The 27,593-nt window shown below is 43.2% G+C and overlaps 6 protein-coding genes across 6 annotated transcripts; all 6 read left to right on the top strand.

Annotated features, from left to right (window-relative positions):
• The first annotated feature begins 184 nt into the window (after nucleotides 1-184).
• On the top strand, nucleotides 185-1,105 carry LOC138373496 (uncharacterized). Its single transcript, XM_069339708.1, has 2 exons — nucleotides 185-433; nucleotides 641-1,105. Exons 1-2 carry the CDS (start codon nucleotides 185-187, stop codon nucleotides 1,103-1,105), a joined length of 714 nt encoding a protein of 237 aa, XP_069195809.1.
• Nucleotides 1,106-12,939: 11,834 nt separating this feature from the next.
• Nucleotides 12,940-14,337, top strand: LOC138373495 (golgin subfamily A member 6-like protein 22). Its single transcript, XM_069339707.1, has 3 exons — nucleotides 12,940-13,381; nucleotides 13,922-14,127; nucleotides 14,191-14,337. The coding sequence occupies exons 1-3, from the start codon at nucleotides 12,940-12,942 to the stop codon at nucleotides 14,335-14,337; spliced, it is 795 nt and encodes a 264-aa protein (XP_069195808.1).
• A 478-nt stretch (nucleotides 14,338-14,815) lies between these two features.
• On the top strand, nucleotides 14,816-17,627 carry LOC138373494 (golgin subfamily A member 6-like protein 22). The gene is made up of 5 exons (XM_069339706.1): nucleotides 14,816-14,920; nucleotides 15,184-15,640; nucleotides 15,977-16,209; nucleotides 16,329-16,542; nucleotides 17,359-17,627. Exons 1-5 carry the CDS (start codon nucleotides 14,816-14,818, stop codon nucleotides 17,625-17,627), a joined length of 1,278 nt encoding a protein of 425 aa, XP_069195807.1.
• Nucleotides 17,628-18,426: 799 nt separating this feature from the next.
• LOC138373493 (golgin subfamily A member 6-like protein 22) lies at nucleotides 18,427-21,167 on the top strand. Its single transcript, XM_069339705.1, has 3 exons — nucleotides 18,427-18,744; nucleotides 18,865-19,477; nucleotides 20,809-21,167. The coding sequence occupies exons 1-3, from the start codon at nucleotides 18,427-18,429 to the stop codon at nucleotides 21,165-21,167; spliced, it is 1,290 nt and encodes a 429-aa protein (XP_069195806.1).
• Nucleotides 21,168-21,875: 708 nt separating this feature from the next.
• LOC138373491 (golgin subfamily A member 6-like protein 22) lies at nucleotides 21,876-24,306 on the top strand. The gene is made up of 4 exons (XM_069339704.1): nucleotides 21,876-22,166; nucleotides 23,078-23,414; nucleotides 23,550-23,798; nucleotides 24,092-24,306. The coding sequence occupies exons 1-4, from the start codon at nucleotides 21,876-21,878 to the stop codon at nucleotides 24,304-24,306; spliced, it is 1,092 nt and encodes a 363-aa protein (XP_069195805.1).
• A 513-nt stretch (nucleotides 24,307-24,819) lies between these two features.
• Nucleotides 24,820-27,560, top strand: LOC138373490 (golgin subfamily A member 6-like protein 22). Its single transcript, XM_069339703.1, has 3 exons — nucleotides 24,820-25,137; nucleotides 25,258-25,870; nucleotides 27,202-27,560. The coding sequence occupies exons 1-3, from the start codon at nucleotides 24,820-24,822 to the stop codon at nucleotides 27,558-27,560; spliced, it is 1,290 nt and encodes a 429-aa protein (XP_069195804.1).
• Nucleotides 27,561-27,593: the final 33 nt, after the last annotated feature.

The following is a 27,593-nucleotide window of genomic DNA, read 5'->3' as shown; positions in this document are numbered from 1 at the left end:
ACATGCAACTGACAATATGATACATGCCACTGACAACAAGATACGTGCCACTGAGAAAACGATATGTGCCACTGACAACAAGATATGTGTCACTGACAACAAGATACGTGCCATTGACAACAAGATACGTGCCACAGACAACAGGATACGTCCAACTGACAACAAGATACATGCAACTGACAACATGTTACGTGCCACTGACAAACGTGCCACTGATAACAAGATATGTGCCACTGATTACAAAATACGTGCAACTGAAAACAGGATATGTGCTGATTATAACAAGATACGTGCCAGTGACAACAAGATACATGCCACTGATAACAAGACACGTGCCACTGACAAAAAGATACGTGGCACTGACAGCAAGATACGTGCCACCTATAACAAGATACGTGCCACTGACAACAAGATACATGCCACTGACAACAAGGTACATGCCACTGACAACAAGATACGTGCAACTGACAACAGGATACGTGCCACTGACCACAAGATACATGCCACTAACAACAAGATACATACCACTGACAACAAGATACGTGCCACTGACAACAAGATACGTGCCACTGACAACAAGATATGTGCCACTGACAACAAGATACGTGCCACTGACAACAACATACGTGCCACTGACAAGAAGATACGTGCCACTGACAAGAAGATACGTGCCACTGACAAGAAGATACGTGCCACTGACAACCTGATAGGTGCTACTGACAACCTGATAGGTGCCACTGACAACAAGATACGTGCCACTGATAACAAGATACGTGCCACTGATAAGAAGATACGTGCAACTGATAACAAGGTACGTGCCACTGTTAGCATGATACGTGCCACCGACAACAAGATACGTGCCACTGAGAACAAGATACCTGCCACTGACAAGAATATACATGCCACTGACAAGAAGGTACGTGCCACTGACAACAAGATACGTTCCACTGACAACAAGATACGTGTCACTGACAACAAGATACGTGCCACTGACTGCATGATACGTGCCACTGACACCATGATACGTGTCATTGACACCATGAAACGTGATATTGACAACAGGTACATGCCACTGACAACCAGATATGTGCCACTGACAAAATGATACGTGGCACTGACAACAAGATACATGCCACTGACAACATGATACGTGCCACAGACAACAAGATACATGCCACTAACAACAAGATACATACCACTGACAACAAGATATGTGCCATTGACACCATGATACGTGCCATTGACAACATGATACATTCCACTGACAACAAGACACGGGCCACTGACACCATGATACGTGCCACTGACAAGATACGTGCCACTGATAACAAGATACATGCCACAGACAACAAGATACGTTCCACTGACACCATGACACATGCCACTGACAACAAGATACATGCCACTGACAAAATGATACGTGCCAATGACAACATGATACGTGCCACTGACAACAGGATACGTGCCACTGAAAACCTGATAGGTGCCACTGAAAACATGATACGTGCCACTGACAACCTGATACATGCTACTGACAACCTGTTACGTGCCCTTACAACCTGATACGTGCCACTGACAACATGATTCGTGCCACTGACAACAAGATACATGGCACTGACAACCTGATACGTGCCACTGACAAGATGATACGTGCCATTTAAAACATGCTACTGATAACAAGATATGTGCCACTGAAAACAGGATACGTGCCACTGACAACAGGATACGTGCCACTGATAACCAGATACATGCCACTGATAACATGATACGTGCCACTGATAACATGATACGTGCCACAGACAAAATGATACATGCCAGTGACAACATGATACATGCCACTGACAACAAGATACATGCCACTGAAAACAAGATACATCCCACTGACAAGAAGATACGTGCCACTGACAACATGATACGTGCCACTGAAAACAGGATACGTGCCACAGACAAAATGATACATGCCAGTGGAAACATGATATATGCCACTGACAACATGATCCATGCCACTGACAACAGGATACGTGCCACTGACAACTTGATACATGCTACTGACAACACGATACATGCCACTGATAACACGATACATCCCAATGACAACAAGATACGTGCCACTGACAACATGATACATGCCACTGACAACAAGATACGTGTCACTGACAACAAGATACGTGCCACTGACACCATGATACGTGCCATTGACAACAAGATACATGCCACTGACAACAAGACAAGTGCCACTGACACCATGATACGTGCCACTGACAACAAGATACGAGCCACTGATAACAAGATACATGCCACAGACAACAAGATACGTACCACTGACACAATGATACATGACACTGACAAAAAGATACATGCCACTGACAACATGATACGTGCTATTGACCACAAGATACGTGCCACTGACAACAGGATACATGCCACTGACAACATGATACGTGCCACTGACAACCTGACACGTGCCACTGAAAACCTGATACGTTCCCTTACAACCTGATACGTGCCACTGACAACATGATACGTGCCACTGACAACAAGATACATGCAACTGACAACCTGATACGTGCCACAGACTACATGATACGAGCCATTGACAACAGGATACGTGCCAAAGACCAAATGATACATGCCAGTGACAACATGATACATGCCATAGACAACAAGATACGTGCCACCGACAAAAAGGTACGTCCCACTGACAACAAAATACGTGCCACTGACAACATGATACGTGTTATTGACAAACGTGCCACTGATAGCAAGATATGTGCCACTGAAAACAGGATACGTGCCAATGACAACAGGATACTTGCCACTGATAACAAGATACGTGACACTGATAACAAACTACGTGCCATTGACAACAGGATATGTGCTACTTATAACAAGATACGTGCCACTGATAATTAGATACATGCCACTGATAACTAGACACATGCTACTGACAACAAGATACGTGCCACTGACAACAAGATACGTGCCATTGATAACAAGATACGTGCCACTGATAACAAGATTCGTGTGACTGACAACCTGATACGTGCCACTGACAACGTGATACGTCCCACTGACAACAAGATACGTGCCACTGACAACATGATACGTGCCATTGACAACAAGATACGTGCCACTAAGAAAACGATATGTGCCACTGACAACAAGATACGTGTCACTGACAACATGATATGTGCCACTGACAACAAGATACGTGCCACAGACAACAGGATACGTCCAACTAACAAGATACATGCAACTGACAACATGATATGTGCCACTGACAAACGTGCCACTAATAACAAGATATGTGCTACTGATAACAAAATACGTGCAACTGAAAACAGGATATGTGCTGATTATAACAAGATACGTGACAGTGACAACAAGATACATGCCACTGATAACAAGACACGTGCCACTGACAAAAAGATACGTGGCACTGACTGCAAGATACGTGCCACTGATAATAAGATACGTGCCACTGATAACAAGATACGTGAGACTGATAACAAGATACGTGCCACTGACAACAAGATACCTGCCACTGACAACAAGATACATGCCACTGACAACAAGATACATGCCACTGACAACAAGGTACATGCCACTGACAACAAGAAACGTGCAACTGACAACAGGATACGTGCCACTGACAACAAGATACATGCCACTAACAACAAGATACATACCACTGACAACTAGATACGTGCCATTGACAACAGGATATGTACCAATGATAACAAGCTCAGGCCACTGATAACAAGATATGTGCCACTGACAACAGGATACGTGCCACAGACAAAATAATACATGTCGTGACAACATGATACATGCCACTGACAACATAATACATGCCACTGACAATAAGATACGTGCCACTGACAACTTGAAACATGCCACTGACAACAAGATACATGCCACTGATAACAAGATACATCCCACTGACAACATGATACGTGCCACTGACAACATGATACGTGCCACTGACAACAAGATACATGCATTTGACAACCTGATACGTGCCACTGACTACATGATACGTGCCACTGATAACAAGATATGTGCCACTGAAAACAGGACTCCTGCCACTGTCAACAGGTTACGTGCCACTAATAACAAGATACATGCCACTGATAACAAGATACGTGCCACTGACAACAGGATACGTGCCACAGACCAAATGATACATGCTAGTGACAACATGATACCTGCCACTGACAACATGATACGTGCCTCCGACAACTAGGTACGTCCCACTGACAACAAAATACGTACCACTGACAACATGATACGTGCCATTGACAAACGTGCCACTGATAAAAAGATATGTGCCACTGAAAACAGGATACGTGCCACTGACAACAGGATACGTACCACTGATACATGCCACTGATAACAAGATATATGCCACTGACAACAGGATACGTGCCACAGACAAAATGATAAATGCCAGTGACAACATGATACATGCCACTGACAACATGATGCGTACCAATGACAACAAGATACGTGCCTCTGACAACATTATACATGCTCTTACAACCTGATACGTGCCACTGACAACATGATACGTGCCATTGACAACAAGATACATGCCACTGACAACCTGATACGTGCCACTCACTACATGATACGTGCCATTGACAAACGTGCCACTGATAACAAGATATGTGCCACTGAAAACAGGATACATGCCACTGACAACACGATACGTACCACTGATAACAAGCTCATGCCACTGATAACAAGATATGTGCCACTGAAAACAGGATACGTGCCACAGACAAAATGATACATGCCAGTGGAAACATGATATATGCCACTGACAACATGATCCATGCCACTGACAACAGGATACGTGCCACTGACAACTTGATACATGCTACTGACAACACGATACATGCCACTGATAACACGATACATCCCAATGACAACAAGATACGTGCCACTGACAACATGATACATGCCACTGACAACAAGATACGTGTCACTGACAACAAGATACGTGCCACTGACACCATGATACGTGCCATTGACAACAAGATACATGCCACTGACAACAAGACAAGTGCCACTGACACCATGATACGTGCCACTGACAACAAGATACGAGCCACTGATAACAAGATACATGCCACAGACAACAAGATACGTACCACTGACACAATGATACATGACACTGACAAAAAGATACATGCCTCTGACAACATGATACGTGCTATTGACCACAAGATACGTGCCACTGACAACAGGATACGTGCCACTGACAACAGGATACATGCCACTGACAACATGATACGTGCCACTGACAACCTGATACGTGCCACTGAAAACCTGATACGTTCCCTTACAACCTGATACGTGCCACTGACAACATGATACGTGCCACTGACAACAAGATACATGCAACTGACAACCTGATACGTGCCACAGACTACATGATACAAGCCATTGACAACAGGATACGTGCCAAAGACCAAATGATACATGCCAGTGACAACATGATACATGCCATAGACAACAAGATACGTGCCACCGACAAAAAGGTACGTCCCACTGACAACAAAATACGTGCCACTGACAACATGATACGTGTTATTGACAAACGTGCCACTGATAGCAAGATATGTGCCACTGAAAACAGGATACGTGCCAATGACAACAGGATACGTGCCACTGATAACAAGATACGTGACACTGATAACAAACTACGTGCCATTGACAACAGGATATGTGCTACTTATAACAAGATACGTGCCACTGATAATTAGATACATGCCACTGATAACTAGACACATGCTACTGACAACAAGATACGTGCCACTGACAACAAGATACGTGCCATTGATAACAAGATACGTGCCACTGATAACAAGATTCGTGTGACTGACAACCTGATACGTGCCACTGACAACGTGATACGTCCCACTGACAAACTGATACGTGCCACTGAGAAAATGATTCGTGCCACTGGCAACAAGATACATGCCACAGACAACATGATAAGTGCCACTGACAACAAGATACATCCCACTGACAACAAGATACGTGCTACTGACAACAAAATATGTGCCACTGAAAAAAGATACATGCCACTGACAACAAGATACATGCGACTGACAAAAAGATACATGCCACTGACACCATGATACGTGCCACTGACAACATGATACGTGTTACTGACAACATGATACGTGCCACTGATACCATGATACGTGCCACTGACAACCTGATATGTGCCACTAGTAACAAGATACATGCCAATGATAAAAAGATTCGTGTGAGTGATAACAGGTGTGGGAACCGACCTGTGAGATTTATATTTATTTAATTTATATGAATTTATATAGAATTTATATTTACGTTAATTTGTATGCTTCGATAGCAATTTGTATAATGTTAAGTGGACTGTATTTCTGCAATAATCTCAAAAATCGATCCTTTACACATTAGGGGGGAGTTTATATTGAATTTATATATATGCAGCCAATCAAACTACAGTATTAACTACACATTAGTGTACATTGAAGAGGTTCCTTATCTTATTGTACAGCAGGCCTTAGTGCACCAGGTATAACCAGGATGTAGACACCAAATTATCCTCTTTGAGGTAGCTTCCATCACCCAGTAACTGGTACATAAAGCATGCTTCCTCGTCTTGACCTGTCAAAAGGGCGCTAGCTATAGAAGCCAGAATCCTAATATATGACAGCTATATCAGAGAAAATACTGTACATGGAACCATAAAGACCTAGGCTTAATTACTTTGTTTGAGTCGATCATTCTTGTTCTAACCGGTACGCCCTATCTAATGACATTAATGGCCAAAAATGATTAGATAAACGGGTTTCGGAAAGACACTTCCCTTGAAATTGATGACAGCGTGTTGATGATGGCAGATCACTACTCTGATCTTCCATAACACTTCGTCCAAAAGAATTTATAGGAGCCGTAATTCGCTCCACGACTCTGTGGTCTTATACAATAACAATGGCTGACCACTCCCTCCTCCCTGACGCTACTCGCCTACATTGTCCAGATGACAGTAAGTGATAGAAGGGTCACATTTACTCTATTTTAATTTATATAATTAGGTTAATTTATATGAGATGTTTTTATGATAGTAAAGTCCAAAGACTAATGTATTTAAGAATAATTCCCACCATAATAGGTGGTGAATTTATAATAGTATGTGGTAATGATATCCCGTTTTCTATAGACGGAAATTTCACTACAAGTTACATTTTCTATGGGTTAACTTGTTTATACAACACAGAAATATTATCTGCCTATATGATATTATTAAATGGTGTCGAATTTTCCGACATAATTCCCCGGGGGCTGCTAAAGGTTCGAAGTCCTATTTAGAACAGACGAACACCGATACTCCTCCTTCGAATTATTAGATTAATTTGATGTTAGTAGTTAGTAATCACACATTTGTGCGTCTGTTCGTACAGGACGGATGTCCCGTACTAGAGTTGCAGGGGTTAGAAGTCTAATGCGATTTCATTTCCCTGTTAACTCTTGAAAGGCTAAAATTCAAGCCTAATTACATATTATTTAACTCAGAAGACTGAATGTGATCAAGTACTACAGTCAAGTATGATTCAGGGACTGCAGTGAGATCAGTGACAATAGATATAACTTGAAGTTTGTTCAGGTAACTGGTCACTGATATATAAACACTGAGGCCCATGGAATACATCTTGATTAAATAATAAATGTATCAAATCAGTCATCAGATTTATTGGGGTTTAATTTAGTTAATTGATTCAGAAGATTGAATAGCTCATCATTAAAGTAAAGTATGGTTCTGAGACTGCAGTGGGTTCAGTGACATTGGTCGCAGTGACTTGTAGCTGTTTAGGCTACTGTTCACTGATTTGCCACTGAGGCCTCATGAACTCATCTTCAGCTTTAAATGATGATACTAACATCAACCTCTGTTGGTATAGTCAGCTGTAATCTCCTTAGAATAATGCTACTGGAGAAATATAATCAGCTGACAAATTTAGATTTCTATTGGTATTGTTTATCTGCAGGCATAGGTCTTCTCAGGCTTGATACTGGGCCTGAGAGTAATTTACCTCCTGCAGGATTTAACATGGTTATGCCCTGATATTTAGTAGGGCTACCAATGAATTGATGGTAGTAGTCTGTCCCCACAAGGAGAGCTATTTGGCATTTGATTTGATCAAATTTACCTGCAGCTGCCTCATAATAGCTTTCCAGGTCAGCATAATCAACTTGAGATTGTTGTGACAAATCTTCACATTTCTTGATCTGTCTTGTTAAGTGGCCTTTAAGACCTGCAAGGGTTCTTCTCATTCTCCCTGCATTATCCATACTGGCTAGTTGGTGAGGCCTTGTGGGTCTTGTACTTGGGTCGCTCATAATACTGAACAAGTACTGATGGTAGCCTAGGGTAAAATTTCTGCACTCACAAGGCTGTAATCCTACCTCCACTAGAGGTTAGCACTTAAAATTAATACACATTATATATACACAATCATACACACTAATGATTTGAGTGATAAACCAGTGTCATTGGAAGTACCTTTAGATTAGCTCTTCTATATCACCCTAGGATGGTATAGACACTAATTAATCACTCAAAGGTGTAATGATCATAAGTAAATTATTATATATACACAACTCAACTCGAGTTGATAAGAGTTACACCCAAAATAGGGTCTGCACCATTCATTAATGGTGTTAGGTTGTTTAATATAGTACAACTAGACTATGGTAATAATGGGACTAGGATGAACAACAAATAGTTCAACTAGTCAATGGTAATATCCTACCCTGTTGTGGGTTGGCAATTAGTAAATATTATATTGAGATCACTAGTGCAATATATATTAAATAATTCTCTATTTTGGAGAAATAATATACACAATTATTGATAATAGCCTCTTAATCACCTCTATAAAACTTCTAATATTATCAAGAAGTATTAAATATTATTAGTGACATCGCGAAATAAACTCCACAAAATTCGTGGATAATCTCTCGCAAAATTTAACACCACGAAATCCGTGAACAATCTCGCGAAGACACAGCCACTAATTTGGCTGGCTTCAATATTAGCGCTGTCATATCACGGAATAACACGCCACCAAATTTGTGGGTGACCATATGAAACCTCTGATAAGGCTGAAATGAACTGAGGGGGGCTCCTGAGCTCGCACGAGGCAACGCCGCCGTCTTTGACTGCTGGCTTTGTATAAATCACACTGCACTAGCACATTTAATGAATCCACTGGTTAACTGGTTCATCCGGTACTAAGATGACCAAATAATCTGTAATCTGACTCGAAGATGACCAATAATGTGGGTTCATAGGACCAATAATCTGTCATCCGGTTCGAAGATGACCAAATAATATGGGAACCGACCTGTGAGATTTATATTTATTTAATTTATATGAATTTATATAGAATTTATATTTACGTTAATTTGTATACTATTTTATTTACTATTACTATTTTATACTATTTTATTTACTATTATATTTACGTTAATTTGTATAATTTGTATGTTCGTATGATGTTAAGTGGACTGTATTTCTGCAATAATCTCACAAATCGATCCTCTACACATTAGGGGGGGGTTTATATTAAATTTATATATATGCAGCCAATCAAACTACAGTATTAACTACACATTAGTGTACATTGAAGAGGTTCCTTATCTTATTGTACAGCAGGCCTTAGTCCACCAGGTATAACCAGGATGTAGACACCAAATTATCCTCTTTGAGGTAGCTTCCATCACCCAGTAACTGGTACACAAAGCATGCTTCCTCGTCTTGACCTGTCAAAAGGGCGCTAGCTATAGAAGCCATAATCCTAATATATGACAGCTATATTAGAAAAAACACTGTACATGGAACCATAAAGACCTAGGCTTAAATACCTTGTTTGAGTCGATCATTCGTGTTCTAACCGGTAGCTCTATCTACTGACATTAGTGGCCAAAAATGATTAGATAAACAGGTTTCGGAAAGACACTTCCCTTGAGATTGATGACAGCGTGTTGATGATGGCAGATCACTACTCTGATCTTCCATAACACTTCGTCCAAGAGAATTTATAGGAGCCGTAATTCGCTCCACTACTCTGTGGTCTTAAACAATAACAATGGCTGACCACTCCCTCCTCCCTGACGCTACTGGCCTACATTGTCCAGATGACAGTAAGTGATAGAAGGGTCACATTTACTCTATTTAAATTCTGATAATTAGGTTAATTTATATGAGATGTTTTTATGATATTATTAAATGGTGTCGAATTTTCCGACAACAGGATACGTGCCACTGAAACCATGATACATGCCACTGACAACATGATACGTGCCATTGACAACCTGATACGTCCCACTGACAACATGATACGTGCAATTGACAACAAGATACATGCCACTGACAACATGATACGTGCCACAGACAACAGATATATGCCACTGACAATACAATACATACCACTGACAACAAGATATGTGCCACTGACCAGATATGTGACATTGACACCATGATACGTGCCATTGTCAACAAGATACATTCCACTGACAATAAGATACGTGCCACTGACACCATGATATGTGCCACTCACAACAAGATCTGTACTACTGACAACAAGATACATGCCACACACAACAAGATACATACCACGGACACGATGATACGTGCCACTGACACGATGATACGTTCCAATGACAACAAGATAAGTGCCACTGACACCTTTATATGTGCCACTAATAACAAGATAAATGCCACTGACAACAAGATACGTGCCACTGACAACAAGATACGTGCCACTGAAAACAAGATACGTGCCACGGACAACAAGATTCATGGCACTGACATGATACGTGCTACTGACAACAAGTTTCGTGCCACTGACAACAGGATACGTGCCACTGACAACCTGATACGTGCAGTGACAACCTGATACGTGCCCAGACAACCTGATACGTGCCACTGAAAACAAGATACGTGCCACTGAAAAAAGATACATGCCACTGACAACAACATACATGCCACTGACAACAAAATACATGCCACTGACACCATGATACGTACCACTGACAACATGACACGTGCCACTGACAACATGGTACGTGCCACTGACACTATGATACGTGCCACTGACAACAAAATAAATGCCACTGACGACCTGATATGTGACACTAATAACAAGATACGTGCCACTCACAACAAGATACGTGCCACTGACAACAAGATACATGCCACAGACAACAAGATACGTACCACTGACACGATGATACGTGCCACTGACACGATGATACGTTCCACTGACAACAACGTACGTGCCACTGACATAATTATATGTGCCACTGACAACAAGATACATGCCACTGACAACAAGATACGTGCCACTGACAACGAGATACGACTACGGACAACAGGATACATGCCACTGACATGATGACGTGCCACTGACAACAAGATTCGTGCCACTGACAACAGGATACGTGCCACTGACATCCTGATACGTGCCACTGACAACCGGATACGTGCCCTGACAACCTGATACGTGCCACTGACAACATGATACGTGCCACTGACAATAAGATACATGCCACTGACAACTTGATACGTACCACTGACCACAAGATATATCACACTGACAACAAGATACATGCCACTGACAACATGATACGTGCCATTGACAACAAGATACGAGCCACTGATAACATGATACATGCCCTGACAACCTGATACATGCCACTGACAACATGATACGTGCCACTGACAATAAGATACATGCCACTGACAACATGATACATACCACTGACCACAAGATATATCGCACTGACAACAAGATACGTGCCACTGACAACATAATATGTGCCACTGACAACAAGATACGAGCCACTGATAACAAGATACTTGCCACTGAGAACAAGATAAATGCCACTGACAACAAGATACATGCCACTGACAACAAGATACATGCCACTGACACCATGATAAGTGCCACTGACAACATGATACGTGCCACTGACAAAATAATATGTGCCACTGACACCATAATATGTGCCACTGACAACAAGATACATGCCTCTGACAACCTGATATGTGCCACTGACAACTAGATACGTGCCACTGAAAACAAGATATGTGCCACCGACAACATGATACATGCCACTGACAACATGATACGTACGACTGACAACAAGATACGTGCCACTGACAACAAGATACGTGCCACTGACAACACGATACGTCCCACTGACAACATGATATGTGCCACTGACAACATGATACATGCCACTGTCAAACGTGCCACTGACAACTAGATACGTGCCACTGAAAACAAGATATGTGCCACCGACAACATGATACATGCCACTGACAACATGATACGTACGACTGACAATAAGATACGTGCCACTGACAACATGATACGTGCCACTGACAAAAGTGCCACTGATAACATGATACGTGCCACTGACAATAAGATATGTGCCACTGACAACAAGATACGTGCCACTGACAAAACGATACGTGCCACTGACAATACGATACGTCCCACTGACAACATGATATGTGCAACTGACAACATGATACATGCCACTGACAAACGTGCCAATGATAACAAGATACGTGCCACTGACAACAGGATACATGCCAAAGACAAAATGACACGTGCCACAGACAACGTGATACATGCCACTGACAATATGATACGTGCCACTGACAACAAGATACGTGCCACTGATAACAAGATACTTCCCACTGACAACAAGATACGTGCCACTGACAACATGATACGTGCCATTGACAACAAGACACGTGCCACTGAGAAAACGATATGTGCCACTGACAACAAGATACGTGTCACTGACAATAAGATACGTGCCACTGACAACATGATACGTGCCACTGACAAAAGTGCCACTGATAACATGATACGTGCCACTGGCAATAAGATATGTGCCACTGACAACAAGATACGTGAAACTGACAACACGATACGTGCCACTGACAATACGATACGTCCCACTGACAACATGATATGTGCAACTGACAACATGATACATGCCACTGACAAACGTGCCAATGATAACAAGATACGTGCCACTGACAACAGGATACATGCCAAAGACAAAATGACACGTGCCACAGACAACGTGATACATGCCACTGACAATATGATACGTGCCACTGACAACAAGATACGTGCCACTGATAACAAGATACTTCCCACTGACAACAAGATACGTGCCACTGACAACATGATACGTGCCATTGACAACAAGACACGTGCCACTGAGAAAACGATATGTGCCACTGACAACAAGATACGTGTCACTGACAACAAGATACGTGCCACTGACAACAAGATACGTGCCACAGACAACAGGATACGTCCAACTGACAACAAGATACATGCAACTGACAACATGATACGTGCCACTGACAAACGTGCCACTGATAACAAGATATGAGCCACTGAAAACAAAATACGTGCAACTGAAAACAGGATATGTGCTGATTATAACAAGATACGTTCCAGTGACAACAAGATACATGCCACTGATAACAAGACACGTGCCACTGACAAAAAGATACGTGGCACTGACAGCAAGATACGTGCCACTTATAACAAGATACGTGCCACTGATAACAAGATTCGTGCCACTGATAACAAGATACGTGCCACTGACAACAAGATATGTGCCACTGACAACAAGATACATACCACTGAAAACAAGATACGTGCCACTGACAACAAGATACGTGCCACTGACAACAAGATATGTGCCACTGACAACAAGATACGTGCCACTGACAACAACATACGTGCCACTGACAAGAAGATACGTGCCACTGACAAGAAGATACGTGCCACTGACAAGAAGATACGTGCCACTGACAACCTGATAGGTGCTACTGACAACAACATACGTGCCACTGACAACACGATACGTCCCACTTATAACAAGATACGTGCCTCTGATAACAAGATACGTGCAACTGATAACAAGATACGTGCCACTGTTAGCATGATACGTGCCATCGACAACAAGATACGTGCCACTGAGAACAAGATACCTGCCACTGACAAGAAGATACATGCCACTGACAAGAAGGTACGTGCCACTGACAACAAGATACGTGCCACTGACAACAAGATACGTGTCACTGACAACAAGATACGTGCCACTGACCGCATGATACGTGCCACCAACAACAGGATACGTGCCACTGACACCATGATACGTGTCACTGACACCATGAAACGTGCCATTGACAACAGGTACATGCCACTGACAACCAGATATGTGCCACTGACAAAATGATACGTGGCACTGACAACAAGATACATGCCACTGACAACATGATACGTGCCACAGACAACAAGATACATGCCACTAACAACAAGATACATACCACTGACAACAAGATATGTGCCACTGACACCATGATACGTGCTATTGACAACAAGATACATTCCACTGACAACAAGACACGGGCCACTGACACCATGATACGTGCCACTGACAACAAGATACGTGCCACTGATAACAAGATACATGCCACAGACAACAAGAAACGTTCCACTGACACCATGACACGTGCCACTTACAACAAGATACATGCCATTGACAAAATGATACGTGCCAATGACAACATGATACGTGCCACTGACAACAGGATACGTGCCACTGAAAACCTGATAGGTGCCACTGAAAACATGATACGTGCCACTGACAACCTGATATATGCTACTGACAACCTGTTACGTGCCCTTACAACCTGATACGTGCCACTGACAACATGATACGTGCCACTGACAACAAGATACATGCCACTGACAACCTGATAAGTGCCACTGACAAGATGATACGTGCCATTGAAAACATGCCACTGATAACAAGATATGTGCCACTGAAAATAGGATACGTGCCACTGACAACAGGATACGTGCCACTGATAACATGATACGTGCCACAGACAAAATGATACATGCCAGTGACAACATGATACATGCCACTGACAACAAGATACATGCCACTGAAAACAAGATACATCCCACTGACAAGAAGATACGGGCCACTGACAACATGATACGTGCCACTGACAACAAGATACGTGCCACTGACCACATGATACGTGCCACTGACAAACGTGCCACTGACAACAAGATACGTGCCACTGACAACATAATATGTGCCACTGACAACAAGATACGTGCCACTGATAACAAGATATATGCCACTGAGAACAAGATAAATGCCACTGACAACAAGATACATGCCACTGACAACAAGATACGTGCCACTGACAACAAGATACGTGCCACAGACAACGGAATACGTCCAACTGACAAGATACATGCAACTGACAACATGATACGTGCCACTGACAAACGTGCCACTGATAACAAGATATGTGCCACTGATAACAAAATACGTGCAACTGAAAACAGGATATGTGCTGATTATAACAAGATACGTGCCAGTGACAACAAGATACATGCCACTGATAACAAGACACGTGCCACTGACAAAAAGATACGTGGCACTGACAGCAAGATACGTGCCACTGATAACAAGATACGTGCCACTGATAACAAGATACTTGAGACTGATAACAAGATACGTGCCACTGACAACAAGATACCTGCCACTGACAACAAGATACATGCCACTGACAACAAGGTACATGCCACTGACAACAAGAAACGTGCAACTGACAACAGGATACGTGCCACTGACAACAAGATACATGCCACTAACAACAAGATACATACCACTGACAACAAGATACATGCCACTGACAACAAGATACATGCCACTGACAACAACATACATACCACTGACAACAACATACGTGCCACTGACAAGAAGATACGTGCCACTGACAAGAAGATACGTGCCACTGACAAGAAGATACGTGCCACTGACAACCTGATAGGTGCTACTGACAACCTGATAGGTGCCACTGACATCAAGATACGTGCCACTGATACCAAGATACGTGCCACTGATAACAAGATACGTGCAACTGATAACAAGATACGTGCCACTGTTAGCATGATACGTGCCACCGACAACAAGATACGTGCCACTGAGAACAAGATACCTGCCACTGACAAGAAGATACATGCCACTGACAAAAAGATACGTGCCACTGACAACAAGATACGTGCCACTGACAACAAGATACGTGTCACTGACAACAAGATACGTGCCACTGACAGCATGATACGTGCCACTGACAACATGATACGTGCCACTGACAACATGATACGTGACACTGACACCATGAAACGTGCCATTGACAACAGGTACATGCCACTTACAACAGGATACATGCCAAAGAGAAAATGATATATGCCACAGACAACATGATACGTACCACTGACAAAATGATACGTGCCACTGACAACATGATGCATGCTACTGACAACAAGATACGTGACCCTGATAACAAGATGCTTCCCACTGACAAAAATATACGTGCCACTGACAACATGATACGTGCCATTGACAACAAGATACGTGCCACTGACAAAACGATATGTGCCACTGACAAATGTGTCACTGACAACAAGATACGTGCCACTGACAACAAGATACGTGCCACAGACAACAAGATACGTCCAACTGACAACAAGATACATGCAACTGACAACATGATACGTGCCACAGACAAAATGATACATGAAAGTGACAACATCATACATGCCACTGACAACATGATGCGTGCCACTGACAACAAGATACGTGCCACTGACAACATGATACATACCACTGACAACAAGATACATGCCACTGAAAACAAGATACATCCCACTGACAACAAGATACGTGCCACAGACAAAATGATACATGCCAGTGACAACATGATACATGCCGCTGACAACATGATATGTGCCACTGACCACAATATACGTGCAAATGACAACATGATACGTGCCACAGACAAAATGATACATGCCAGTGACAACATCATACATGCCACTGACAATATGATACATGCCACTGACAACAAGATACGTGCCACTGACAACATGATACATGCCACTGACAACATGATACATTCCACTGAAAACATGATACATCCCACTGACAACAAGATACGTGCCACTGACAACATGATACGTGCTACTGACTACAAGATACGTGCCACTGACAACATGATAGGTGCCACTGACAACAAGATACGTGTCACTGACAACAAGATTCGTGCCACTGACAACAAGATACGTGCCACCGACAACAAGATACGTCCCAACAACAACAAAACACGTGCCACTGAAAACATGATACATGTTATTGAGAAACGTGACACTGATAGCAAGATATGTGCCACAGAAAACGGGATACAAGCCACTGACAACAGGATACGTGCCACTGGTAGCAAGATATGTGCCATAGAAAACAGGATACATGCCACTGACAACATGATACGTGCCACTGACAACAAGAAACGTGCCACTGACAACATGATACGTGCCACTGACGAACGTTCCACTGACAACAATATACGTGTCACTGACAACAAGATTCGTGCCACTGACAACAAGATACATGCCACCGACAACAAGATATGTCCCAATAACAACAAAATACATGGCCACTGAAAACATGATACATATTATTGAGAAACGTGCCAATGACAACAGGATACGTGCCATTGGTAGCAAGATATGTGCCACAGAAAACAGGATACATGCCACCGACACCATGATACGTGCCACTGACAACATGATACGTGCCTCTGACAACCTGATATGTGCCACTGACAACATGATACATGCCACTGAAAACAAGATATGTGCCACCGACAACATGATACATGCCACAGACAACATGATACGTGCCACTGACAACAAGATACGTGACACTGACAACATGATACGTGCCACTGACAAAAGTGCCACTGATAACATGATATGTGCCACTGACAATAAGATACGTGCCACTGACAACAAGATACGTGCCACCGACAACACGATAAGTTCCACTGACAACAAGATACGTCCCACTGACAACATGATATGTGACACTGACAAAAGTGCCACGAATAACATGATACGTGCCACTGACAATAAGATATGTGCCACTGACAACAAGATACGTGCCACTGACAACACGATACGTCCCACTGACAACATGATACGTGCCACTGACAACATGATACATGCCACTGGCAAACGTGCCAATGATAACAAGATACGTGCCACTGACAACAGGATACATGCCAAAGACAAAATGACACGTGCCACAGACAACATGATACATGCCACTGACAATATGATACGTGATATTGACAACAAGATACGTGCCACTGAAAACATGATACGTGCTACTGACAAAAAGATACGTGCCACTGATAACAAGATACTTCCCACTGACAACAAGATACGTGCCACTGACAACATGATACGTACCATTGACAAAAAGATACGTGCCACTGAAAAAACGATATGTGCCACTGACAAATGTGTTACTGACAACAAGATACGTGTCACTGACAACAAGATACGTGCCACTGACAACAAGATACGTGCCACAGACAGCAAGATAAGTCCAACTGACAACAAGATACGTGCAACTGACAACATGATACGTGCCACTTATAACAAGATATGTGCCACTGACAACAGGATACATGCCAATGACAACAAGAAACGGGCCACTGATAACAAGATACATGCCACTGATAAAAAGATACGTGGCACTGATAACAAAATACGTGCAACTGAAAACAGGATATGTTCTAATTATAACAAGATACGTGCCAGTGACAACAAGATACATGCCACTGATAACAAGACACGTGCCACTGATAACAAGATACATGCCACTGATAACAAGATACGTGCCACTGATAACAAGATACGTGCCACTGACAACAAGATACAGGCCACTGACAACAAGATACATTCCACTGACAACAAGGTACATGCCACTGAGAACAAGATACGTGCAACTGACAAGAGGATACGTGCAACTGACAACATGATACATGCCACTAACAACAAGATACATTCCACTGACAACAAGATACGTGCCACTGACAACAACATACGTGCCACTGACAAGAAGATACGTGCCCCTGACAACCTGATAGGTGCTACTGACAGCATGATACGTGCCACTGATAACAAGATACGTGCCACTGATAACAAGATACGTGCCACTGATAACAAGATACGTGCCACTGATAACAAGATACGTGCCACTGACAGCATGATACGGGCCACCGACAACAAGATACGTGCCACTGAGAACAAGATACCTGCCAATGACAACAAGATACGTGCCACTGACAACAAGATAGGTGCCACTGACAAAAATATACGTGCCACTGACAACAAGATACGTGTCACTGACAACAAGACACGTGCCACTGACTGCATGATACGAGCCACCAACAACAGGATACGTGCCACTGACAGCATGATACGTGCCACTGACAACATGATATGTGCCTCTGACAACATGATACGTGCCACTGACACCATGATACGTGCCATTGACAAAAGGTACATGCCACTGACAACCAGATATGTGCCACTGACAACATGATACGTGGCACTGACAACAAGATACATGTTACTGACAACATGATACGTGCCACAGACAACAAGATGCATGCCACTAACAACAAGATACATACCACTGACAACAAGATACGTGCCACCGACAACAAGATACGTCCCACAAACAACAAGATACGTGCCACCGACAACAAGATACGTCCCACAAACAACAAAAAACGTGCCACTGAAAACATGATACGTGCTATTGAAAAACGTGCCACTTATAGCAAGATATGTGCCACAGAAAACAGGATACATGCCACTGACAACAGGATACGTACCACGGATAACATGATACGTGCCACTGACAAAAGTGCCACTGATAACATGATACGTGCCACTGACAACAAGATACGTGCCACTGAAAACAAGATACGTGCCACCGACAACACGATACGTCCCACTGACAACAAGATACGTGCCACTGACAACATGATACGTGCCACTGACAAAAGTGCCACTGATAACATGATTCGTGCCACTGACAACAAGATATGTGCCACTGACAACAAGATATATGCCTCTGACAACCTGATATGTGCCACTGACAACTACATATGTGCCACTGAAAACAAGATATGTGCCACCGACAACATGATACATGCCACTGACAACATGATACGTGCCACTGACAACAAGATATGTGCCACTGACAACATGATACGTGCCACTGACAAAAGTGCCACTGATAACATGATACGTGCCACTGACAATAAGATACGTGCCACTGACAACAAGATACGTGCCACCGACAACACGATACGTCCCACTGACAACAAGATACGTCCCACTGACAACATGATACATGCCACTGACAAAAGTGCCACGGATAACATGATACGTGCCACTGACAATAAGATATATGCCACTGACAACAAGATACGTGCCACTGACAACATGATACGTCCCACTGACAACATGATACATGCCACTGACAACATGATACATGCCACTGGCAAACGTGCCAATGATAACAAGATACGTGCCACTGACAACAGGATACATGCCAAAGACCAAATGACACGTGCCACAGACAACATGATACATGCCACTGACAATATGATACGTGCCACTGACAACAAGATACGTGCCACTGACAACATGATACGTGCCATTGACAACAAGATACGTGCCACTGAGAAAACGATATGTGCCACTGATAAATGTGCCACTGACAACAAGATACGTGTCACTGACAACAAGATACGTGCCACAGACAACAAGATACGTCCAACTGACAAAAAGATACGTGCAACTGACAACATGATACGTGCCACTGACAAACGTGCCACTGACAACCTGATAGGTGCTACTGACAACCTGATACGTGCCACTGACAACAAGATACGTGCCACTGATAACAAGATACGTGTCACTGATAACAAGATACGTGCAACTGATAACAAGATTCGTGCCACTGACAGCATGATACGTGCCACCGACAACAAGATACGTGCCACTGACAAAATGATACGTGCCACTGACAACATGATACGTGCCACTGACACCATGATACGTGCCATTGACAACATGTACATGCCACTGACAACCAGATATGTGCCACCGACAACATGATACGTGGCACTGACAACTAGATACATGCCACTGACAACATGATACGTGCCACAGACAACAAGATACATGCCACTGACAACAAGATACATACCACTGACAACAAGATACGTGCCAATGACACCATGATATGTGCTATTGACAACAAGATACATTCCACTGACAACAAGACACGTGCCACTGACACCATGATACGTGCCACTGATAACAAGATACATGCCACAGACAACAAGATACGTTCCACTGGCACTATGACACGTGCCACTGACAATAAGAAACATGCCACTGTCAAAATGCTACGTGCCAATGACAACAAGATACGTGCCACTGACAACAGGATACGTGCCACTCAAAACCTGATACGTGCCAATGACAACATGATACATGCCACTGACAACCTGATACATGCTACTGACAACCTGTTACGTGCCATGATAACATGACACGTGCCACAGTGTAAATGATACATGCCAGTGACAACATGATACATGCCATTGAAAACAAGATACATGCCACTGAAAACAAGATACATCCCACTGACAACAAGATACGTGCCACTGACAACAGGATACGTGCCACTCAAAACCTGATACGTGCCAATGACAACAGGATACCTGCCACTAATAACAAGATACATGCCACTGATAACATGATACGTGCCATGATAACATGACACGTGCCACAGTGTAAATGATACATGCCAGTGACAACATGATACATGCCATTGAAAACAAGATACATGCCACTGAAAACAAGATACATCCCACTGACAAGAAGATACGTGCCGCTGACAACATGATACGTGCCACTGACAACAAGATACGTGCCACTGACAACATGATACGTGTCACTGACAAACGTGCCACTGACATCAAGATACGTGTCACTGACAACACGATTCGTGCATCTGACAACAAGATACGTGCTACCGACAACAAGATACGTCCCACAAACAACAAAAAACGTGCCACTGAAAACATGATATGTGCCATTGAAAAACGTGCAACTGATAGCAAGATATGTGCCACAGAAAACAGGATACGTTTCACTGACAACAGGATACGTACCACTGATAACATGATACGTGCCACTGACAAAAGTGCCACTGATAACATGATACGTGCCACTGAAAACAAGAAACGGGCCACTGATAACAAGATACATGCCACTGATAACAAGTTACATGGCACTGGTAACAAAATACGTGCAACTGAAAACAGGATATGTGCTGATTATAACAAGATACGTGCCAGTGACAACAAGATACATGCCACTGATAACAAGACACGTGCCACTTACAAAAAGATACGTGGCACTAACATCAAGATACGTGCAACTGATAACAAGATACGTGCCACTGATAACAAGATACGTGCCACTGATAACAAGATACTTGCCACTGACAACAAGATACAAGCCACTGACAACAAGATACATGCCACTGACAACAAGATACATGCCACTGACAACAAGATACATGCCACTGAAAACAAGATACGTGCAACTGACAACAGCATACGTGCCACTGACAACAAGATACATGCCACTAACAACAAGATACATACCACTGACAACATGATACGTGCCACTGATAACAAGATACGTGCCACTGACAGCATGATACGTGCCACCGACAACAAGATACGTGCCACTGAGAACAAGATACCTGCCACTGACAACAAGATACGTGCCACTGACAACAAGATACGTGCCACTGACAACTAGATGCATGCCACTGACAACAAGATACGTGTCACTGACAACAAGATACGTGCCACTGACCGCATGATACGTGCCACTAACAACAGGATACGTGCCAGTGACAGCATGATACGTGCCACTGACAACATGATATGTGCCACTGACAACATGATACGTGCCACTGACACCATGATACGTGCCATTGACAACAGGTACATGCCACTGGCAACCAGATATGTGCCACTAACAACATGATACATGGCACTGACAACAAGATACGTGCCACTGACACCATGATACGTGCCATTGACAACAAGATACATTCCACTAACAACAAGACAAGTGCCACTGACACAATAATACGTGCCATTGACAACAAGATACGTGCCACTGATAACAAGATACATGCCACAGACAACAAAATACGTTCCACTGACACTATGACACGTGCCAATGACAAGATACATGCCACTGACAAAATGATACGTTCCAATGACAACAAGATAAGTGCCACTGACAACAGGATACGTGCCACTGAAAACCTGATACGTGCCACTGATAACAAGATACATGCCACTGATAACATGATACGTGCCACTGATAACATGATACGTGCCACAGACAAAATGATACATGCCAGTGACAACATGATACATGCCACTGACAACAAGATACATGCCACAGAAAACAAGATACATCCCACTGACAAGAAGATACGTGCCTCTGACAACATGATACGTGCCACTGACAACAAGATACATGCCACTGACAACATGATACGTGCCACTGACAACAAGATACATGTCACTGACAACAAGATTCGTGCATCTGACAACAAGATACGTGCCACTGACAACAAGATACGTCCCACAAACAACAAAAAACGTGCCACGGAAAACATGATACGTGCCACTAACAACAGGATACGTGCCAGTGACAGCATGATACGTGCCACTGACATGATATGTGCCACTGACAACATGATACGTGCCACTGACACCATGATACGTGCCATTGACAACAGGTACATGCCACTGACAACCAGATATGTGCCACTAACAACATGATACATGGCACTGACAACAAGATACGTGCCACTGACTCCATGATACGTGCCATTGACAACAAGATACATTCCACTAACAACAAGACAAGTGCCACTGACACAATAATACGTGCCATTGACAACAAGATACGTGCCACTGATAACAAGATACATGCCACAGACAACAAAATACGTTCCACTGACACTATGACACGTACCACTGACAAGATACATGCCACTGACAAAATGATACGTGCCAATGACAACAAGATACGTGCCACTGACAACAGGATATGTGCCACTGAAAACCTGATACGTGCCACTGACAACATGATACGCGCCACTGACAACCTGATACATGCTACGGACAACCTGTTACGTGCCCTTACAACCTGATACGTGCCACTGACAACATGATACGTGCCACTGACACAAGATACATTCCACTGACAACCTGATACGTGCCACTGACAAGATGATACGTGGCATTGAAAACATGCCACTGATAACAAGATATGTGCCACTGAAAACAGGATACGTGCCACTGACAACAGGATACGTGCCAATAATAACAAGATACATGCCACTGATAACATGATACGTGCCACTGATAACATGATACGTGCCACTGATAACATGATACGTGCCACAGATCAAATGATACATGCCAGTGACAACATGATGCATGCCACTGACAACAAGATACATGCCTCTGAAAACAAGATACATCCCACTGACAAGAAGATACGTGCCACAGACAACATGATACATGCCACTGACAATATGATACGTGATATTGACAACAAGATACGTGCCACTGAAAACATGATACGTGCTACTGACAAAAAGATACGTGCCACTGATAACAAGATACTTCCCACTGACAACAAGATACGTGCCACTGACAACATGATACGTACCATTGACAAAAAGATACGTGCCACTGAAAAAACGATATGTGCCACTGACAAATGTGTTACTGACAACAAGATACGTGTCACTGACAACAAGATACGTGCCACTGACAACAAGATACGTGCCACAGACAGCAAGATAAGTCCAACTGACAACAAGATACGTGCAACTGACAACATGATACGTGCCACTTATAACAAGATATGTGCCACTGACAACAGGATACATGCCACTGACAACAAGAAACGGGCCACTGATAACAAGATACATGCCACTGATAAAAAGATACGTGGCACTGATAACAAAATACGTGCAACTGAAAACAGGATATGTTCTAATTATAACAAGATACGTGCCAGTGACAACAAGATACATGCCACTGATAACAAGACACGTGCCACTGATAACAAGATACATGCCACTGATAACAAGATACGTGCCACTGATAACAAGATACGTGCCACTGACAACAAGATACAGGCCACTGACAACAAGATACATTCCACTGACAACAAGGTACATGCCACTGAGAACAAGATACGTGCAACTGACAAGAGGATACGTGCAACTGACAACATGATACATGCCACTAACAACAAGATACATTCCACTGACAACAAGATACGTGCCACTGACAACAACATACGTGCCACTGACAAGAAGATACGTGCCCCTGACAACCTGATAGGTGCTACTGACAGCATGATACGTGCCACTGATAACAAGATACGTGCCACTGATAACAAGATACGTGCCACTGATAACAAGATATGTGCCACTGATAACAAGATACGTGCCACTGACAGCATGATACGGGCCACCGACAACAAGATACGTGCCACTGAGAACAAGATACCTGCCAATGACAACAAGATACGTGCCACTGACAACAAGATAGGTGCCACTGACAAAAATATACGTGCCACTGACAACAAGATACGTGTCACTGACAACAAGACACGTGCCACTGACTGCATGATACGAGCCACCAACAACAGGATACGTGCCACTGACAGCATGATACGTGCCACTGACAACATGATATGTGCCTCTGACAACATGATACGTGCCACTGACACCATGATACGTGCCATTGACAAAAGGTACATGCCACTGACAACCAGATATGTGCCACTGACAACATGATACGTGGCACTGACAACAAGATACATGTTACTGACAACATGATACGTGCCACAGACAACAAGATGCATGCCACTAACAACAAGATACATACCACTGACAACAAGATACGTGCCACCGACAACAAGATACGTCCCACAAACAACAAGATACGTGCCACCGACAACAAGATACGTCCCACAAACAACAAAAAACGTGCCACTGAAAACATGATACGTGCTATTGAAAAACGTGCCACTTATAGCAAGATATGTGCCACAGAAAACAGGATACATGCCACTGACAACAGGATACGTACCACGGATAACATGATACGTGCCACTGACAAAAGTGCCACTGATAACATGATACGTGCCACTGACAACAAGATACGTGCCACTGAAAACAAGATACGTGCCACCGACAACACGATACGTCCCACTGACAACAAGATACGTGCCACTGACAACATGATACGTGCCACTGACAAAAGTGCCACTGATAACATGATTCGTGCCACTGACAACAAGATATGTGCCACTGACAACAAGATATATGCCTCTGACAACCTGATATGTGCCACTGACAACTACATATGTGCCACTGAAAACAAGATATGTGCCACCGACAACATGATACATGCCACTGACAACATGATACGTGCCACTGACAACAAGATATGTGCCACTGACAACATGATACGTGCCACTGACAAAAGTGCCACTGATAACATGATACGTGCCACTGACAATAAGATACGTGCCACTGACAACAAGATACGTGCCACCGACAACACGATACGTCCCACTGACAACAAGATACGTCCCACTGACAACATGATACATGCCACTGACAAAAGTGCCACGGATAACATGATACGTGCCACTGACAATAAGATATATGCCACTGACAACAAGATACGTGCCACTGACAACATGATACGTCCCACTGACAACATGATACATGCCACTGACAACATGATACATGCCACTGGCAAACGTGCCAATGATAACAAGATACGTGCCACTGACAACAGGATACATGCCAAAGACCAAATGACACGTGCCACAGACAACATGATACATGCCACTGACAATATGATACGTGCCACTGACAACAAGATACGTGCCACTGACAACATGATACGTGCCATTGACAACAAGATACGTGCCACTGAGAAAACGATATGTGCCACTGATAAATGTGCCACTGACAACAAGATACGTGTCACTGACAACAAGATACGTGCCACAGACAACAAGATACGTCCAACTGACAAAAAGATACGTGCAACTGAAAACATGATACGTGCCACTGACAAACGTGCCACTGACAACCTGATAGGTGCTACTGACAACCTGATACGTGCCACTGACAACAAGATACGTGCCACTGATAACAAGATACGTGTCACTGATAACAAGATACGTGCAACTGATAACAAGATTCGTGCCACTGACAGCATGATACGTGCCACCGACAACAAGATACGTGCCACTGACAAAATGATACGTGCCACTGACAACATGATACGTGCCACTGACACCATGATACGTGCCATTGACAACATGTACATGCCACTGACAACCAGATATGTGCCACCGACAACATGATACGTGGCACTGACAACTAGATACATGCCACTG

The sequence above is a fragment of the Procambarus clarkii genome, chromosome 42 (genome assembly GCF_040958095.1).
Source record: "Procambarus clarkii isolate CNS0578487 chromosome 42, FALCON_Pclarkii_2.0, whole genome shotgun sequence".
Lineage (NCBI taxonomy): Eukaryota > Metazoa > Arthropoda > Malacostraca > Decapoda > Cambaridae > Procambarus > Procambarus clarkii.
Note: the sequence above shows the minus strand (reverse complement) of the source record. Positions and strands in the feature narration are given on the sequence as shown.

Coding starts and splice junctions, on each gene's coding strand:
- LOC138373496 (XM_069339708.1), top strand. CDS start 185: ATGTTACGTGCCACTGACAAACGTGCCACTGATAACAAGATATGTGCC. Junction 434..640: donor TACATGCCACTGACAACAAG/GTACATGCCACT, acceptor GCCACTGACAAG/AAGATACGTGCCACTGACAA.
- LOC138373495 (XM_069339707.1), top strand. CDS start 12,940: ATGATACGTGCCACTGGCAATAAGATATGTGCCACTGACAACAAGATA. Junction 13,382..13,921: donor TGCCACTGACAACAAGATAC/GTGCCACAGACA, acceptor ACAACCTGATAG/GTGCTACTGACAACAACATA. Junction 14,128..14,190: donor TACATGCCACTGACAAGAAG/GTACGTGCCACT, acceptor ACTGACAACAAG/ATACGTGCCACTGACCGCAT.
- LOC138373494 (XM_069339706.1), top strand. CDS start 14,816: ATGATACGTGCCACTGACAACAAGATACATGCCACTGACAACCTGATA. Junction 15,641..15,976: donor TGAGACTGATAACAAGATAC/GTGCCACTGACA, acceptor ACAACCTGATAG/GTGCCACTGACATCAAGATA. Junction 16,543..17,358: donor TGCCATTGACAACAAGATAC/GTGCCACTGACA, acceptor TATGTGCCACAG/AAAACGGGATACAAGCCACT.
- LOC138373493 (XM_069339705.1), top strand. CDS start 18,427: ATGATACGTACCATTGACAAAAAGATACGTGCCACTGAAAAAACGATA. Junction 18,745..18,864: donor GCACTGATAACAAAATACGT/GCAACTGAAAAC, acceptor ACTGATAACAAG/ATACGTGCCACTGATAACAA. Junction 19,478..20,808: donor TGCCACTGACAACATGATAT/GTGCCTCTGACA, acceptor TACGTGCCACAG/ACAACAAGATACGTCCAACT.
- LOC138373491 (XM_069339704.1), top strand. CDS start 21,876: ATGATACATGCCATTGAAAACAAGATACATGCCACTGAAAACAAGATA. Junction 22,167..23,077: donor TATGTGCCATTGAAAAACGT/GCAACTGATAGC, acceptor CATTGACAACAG/GTACATGCCACTGGCAACCA. Junction 23,415..23,549: donor TGCCACTGAAAACCTGATAC/GTGCCACTGATA, acceptor TACATGCCACAG/AAAACAAGATACATCCCACT.
- LOC138373490 (XM_069339703.1), top strand. CDS start 24,820: ATGATACGTACCATTGACAAAAAGATACGTGCCACTGAAAAAACGATA. Junction 25,138..25,257: donor GCACTGATAACAAAATACGT/GCAACTGAAAAC, acceptor ACTGATAACAAG/ATACGTGCCACTGATAACAA. Junction 25,871..27,201: donor TGCCACTGACAACATGATAT/GTGCCTCTGACA, acceptor TACGTGCCACAG/ACAACAAGATACGTCCAACT.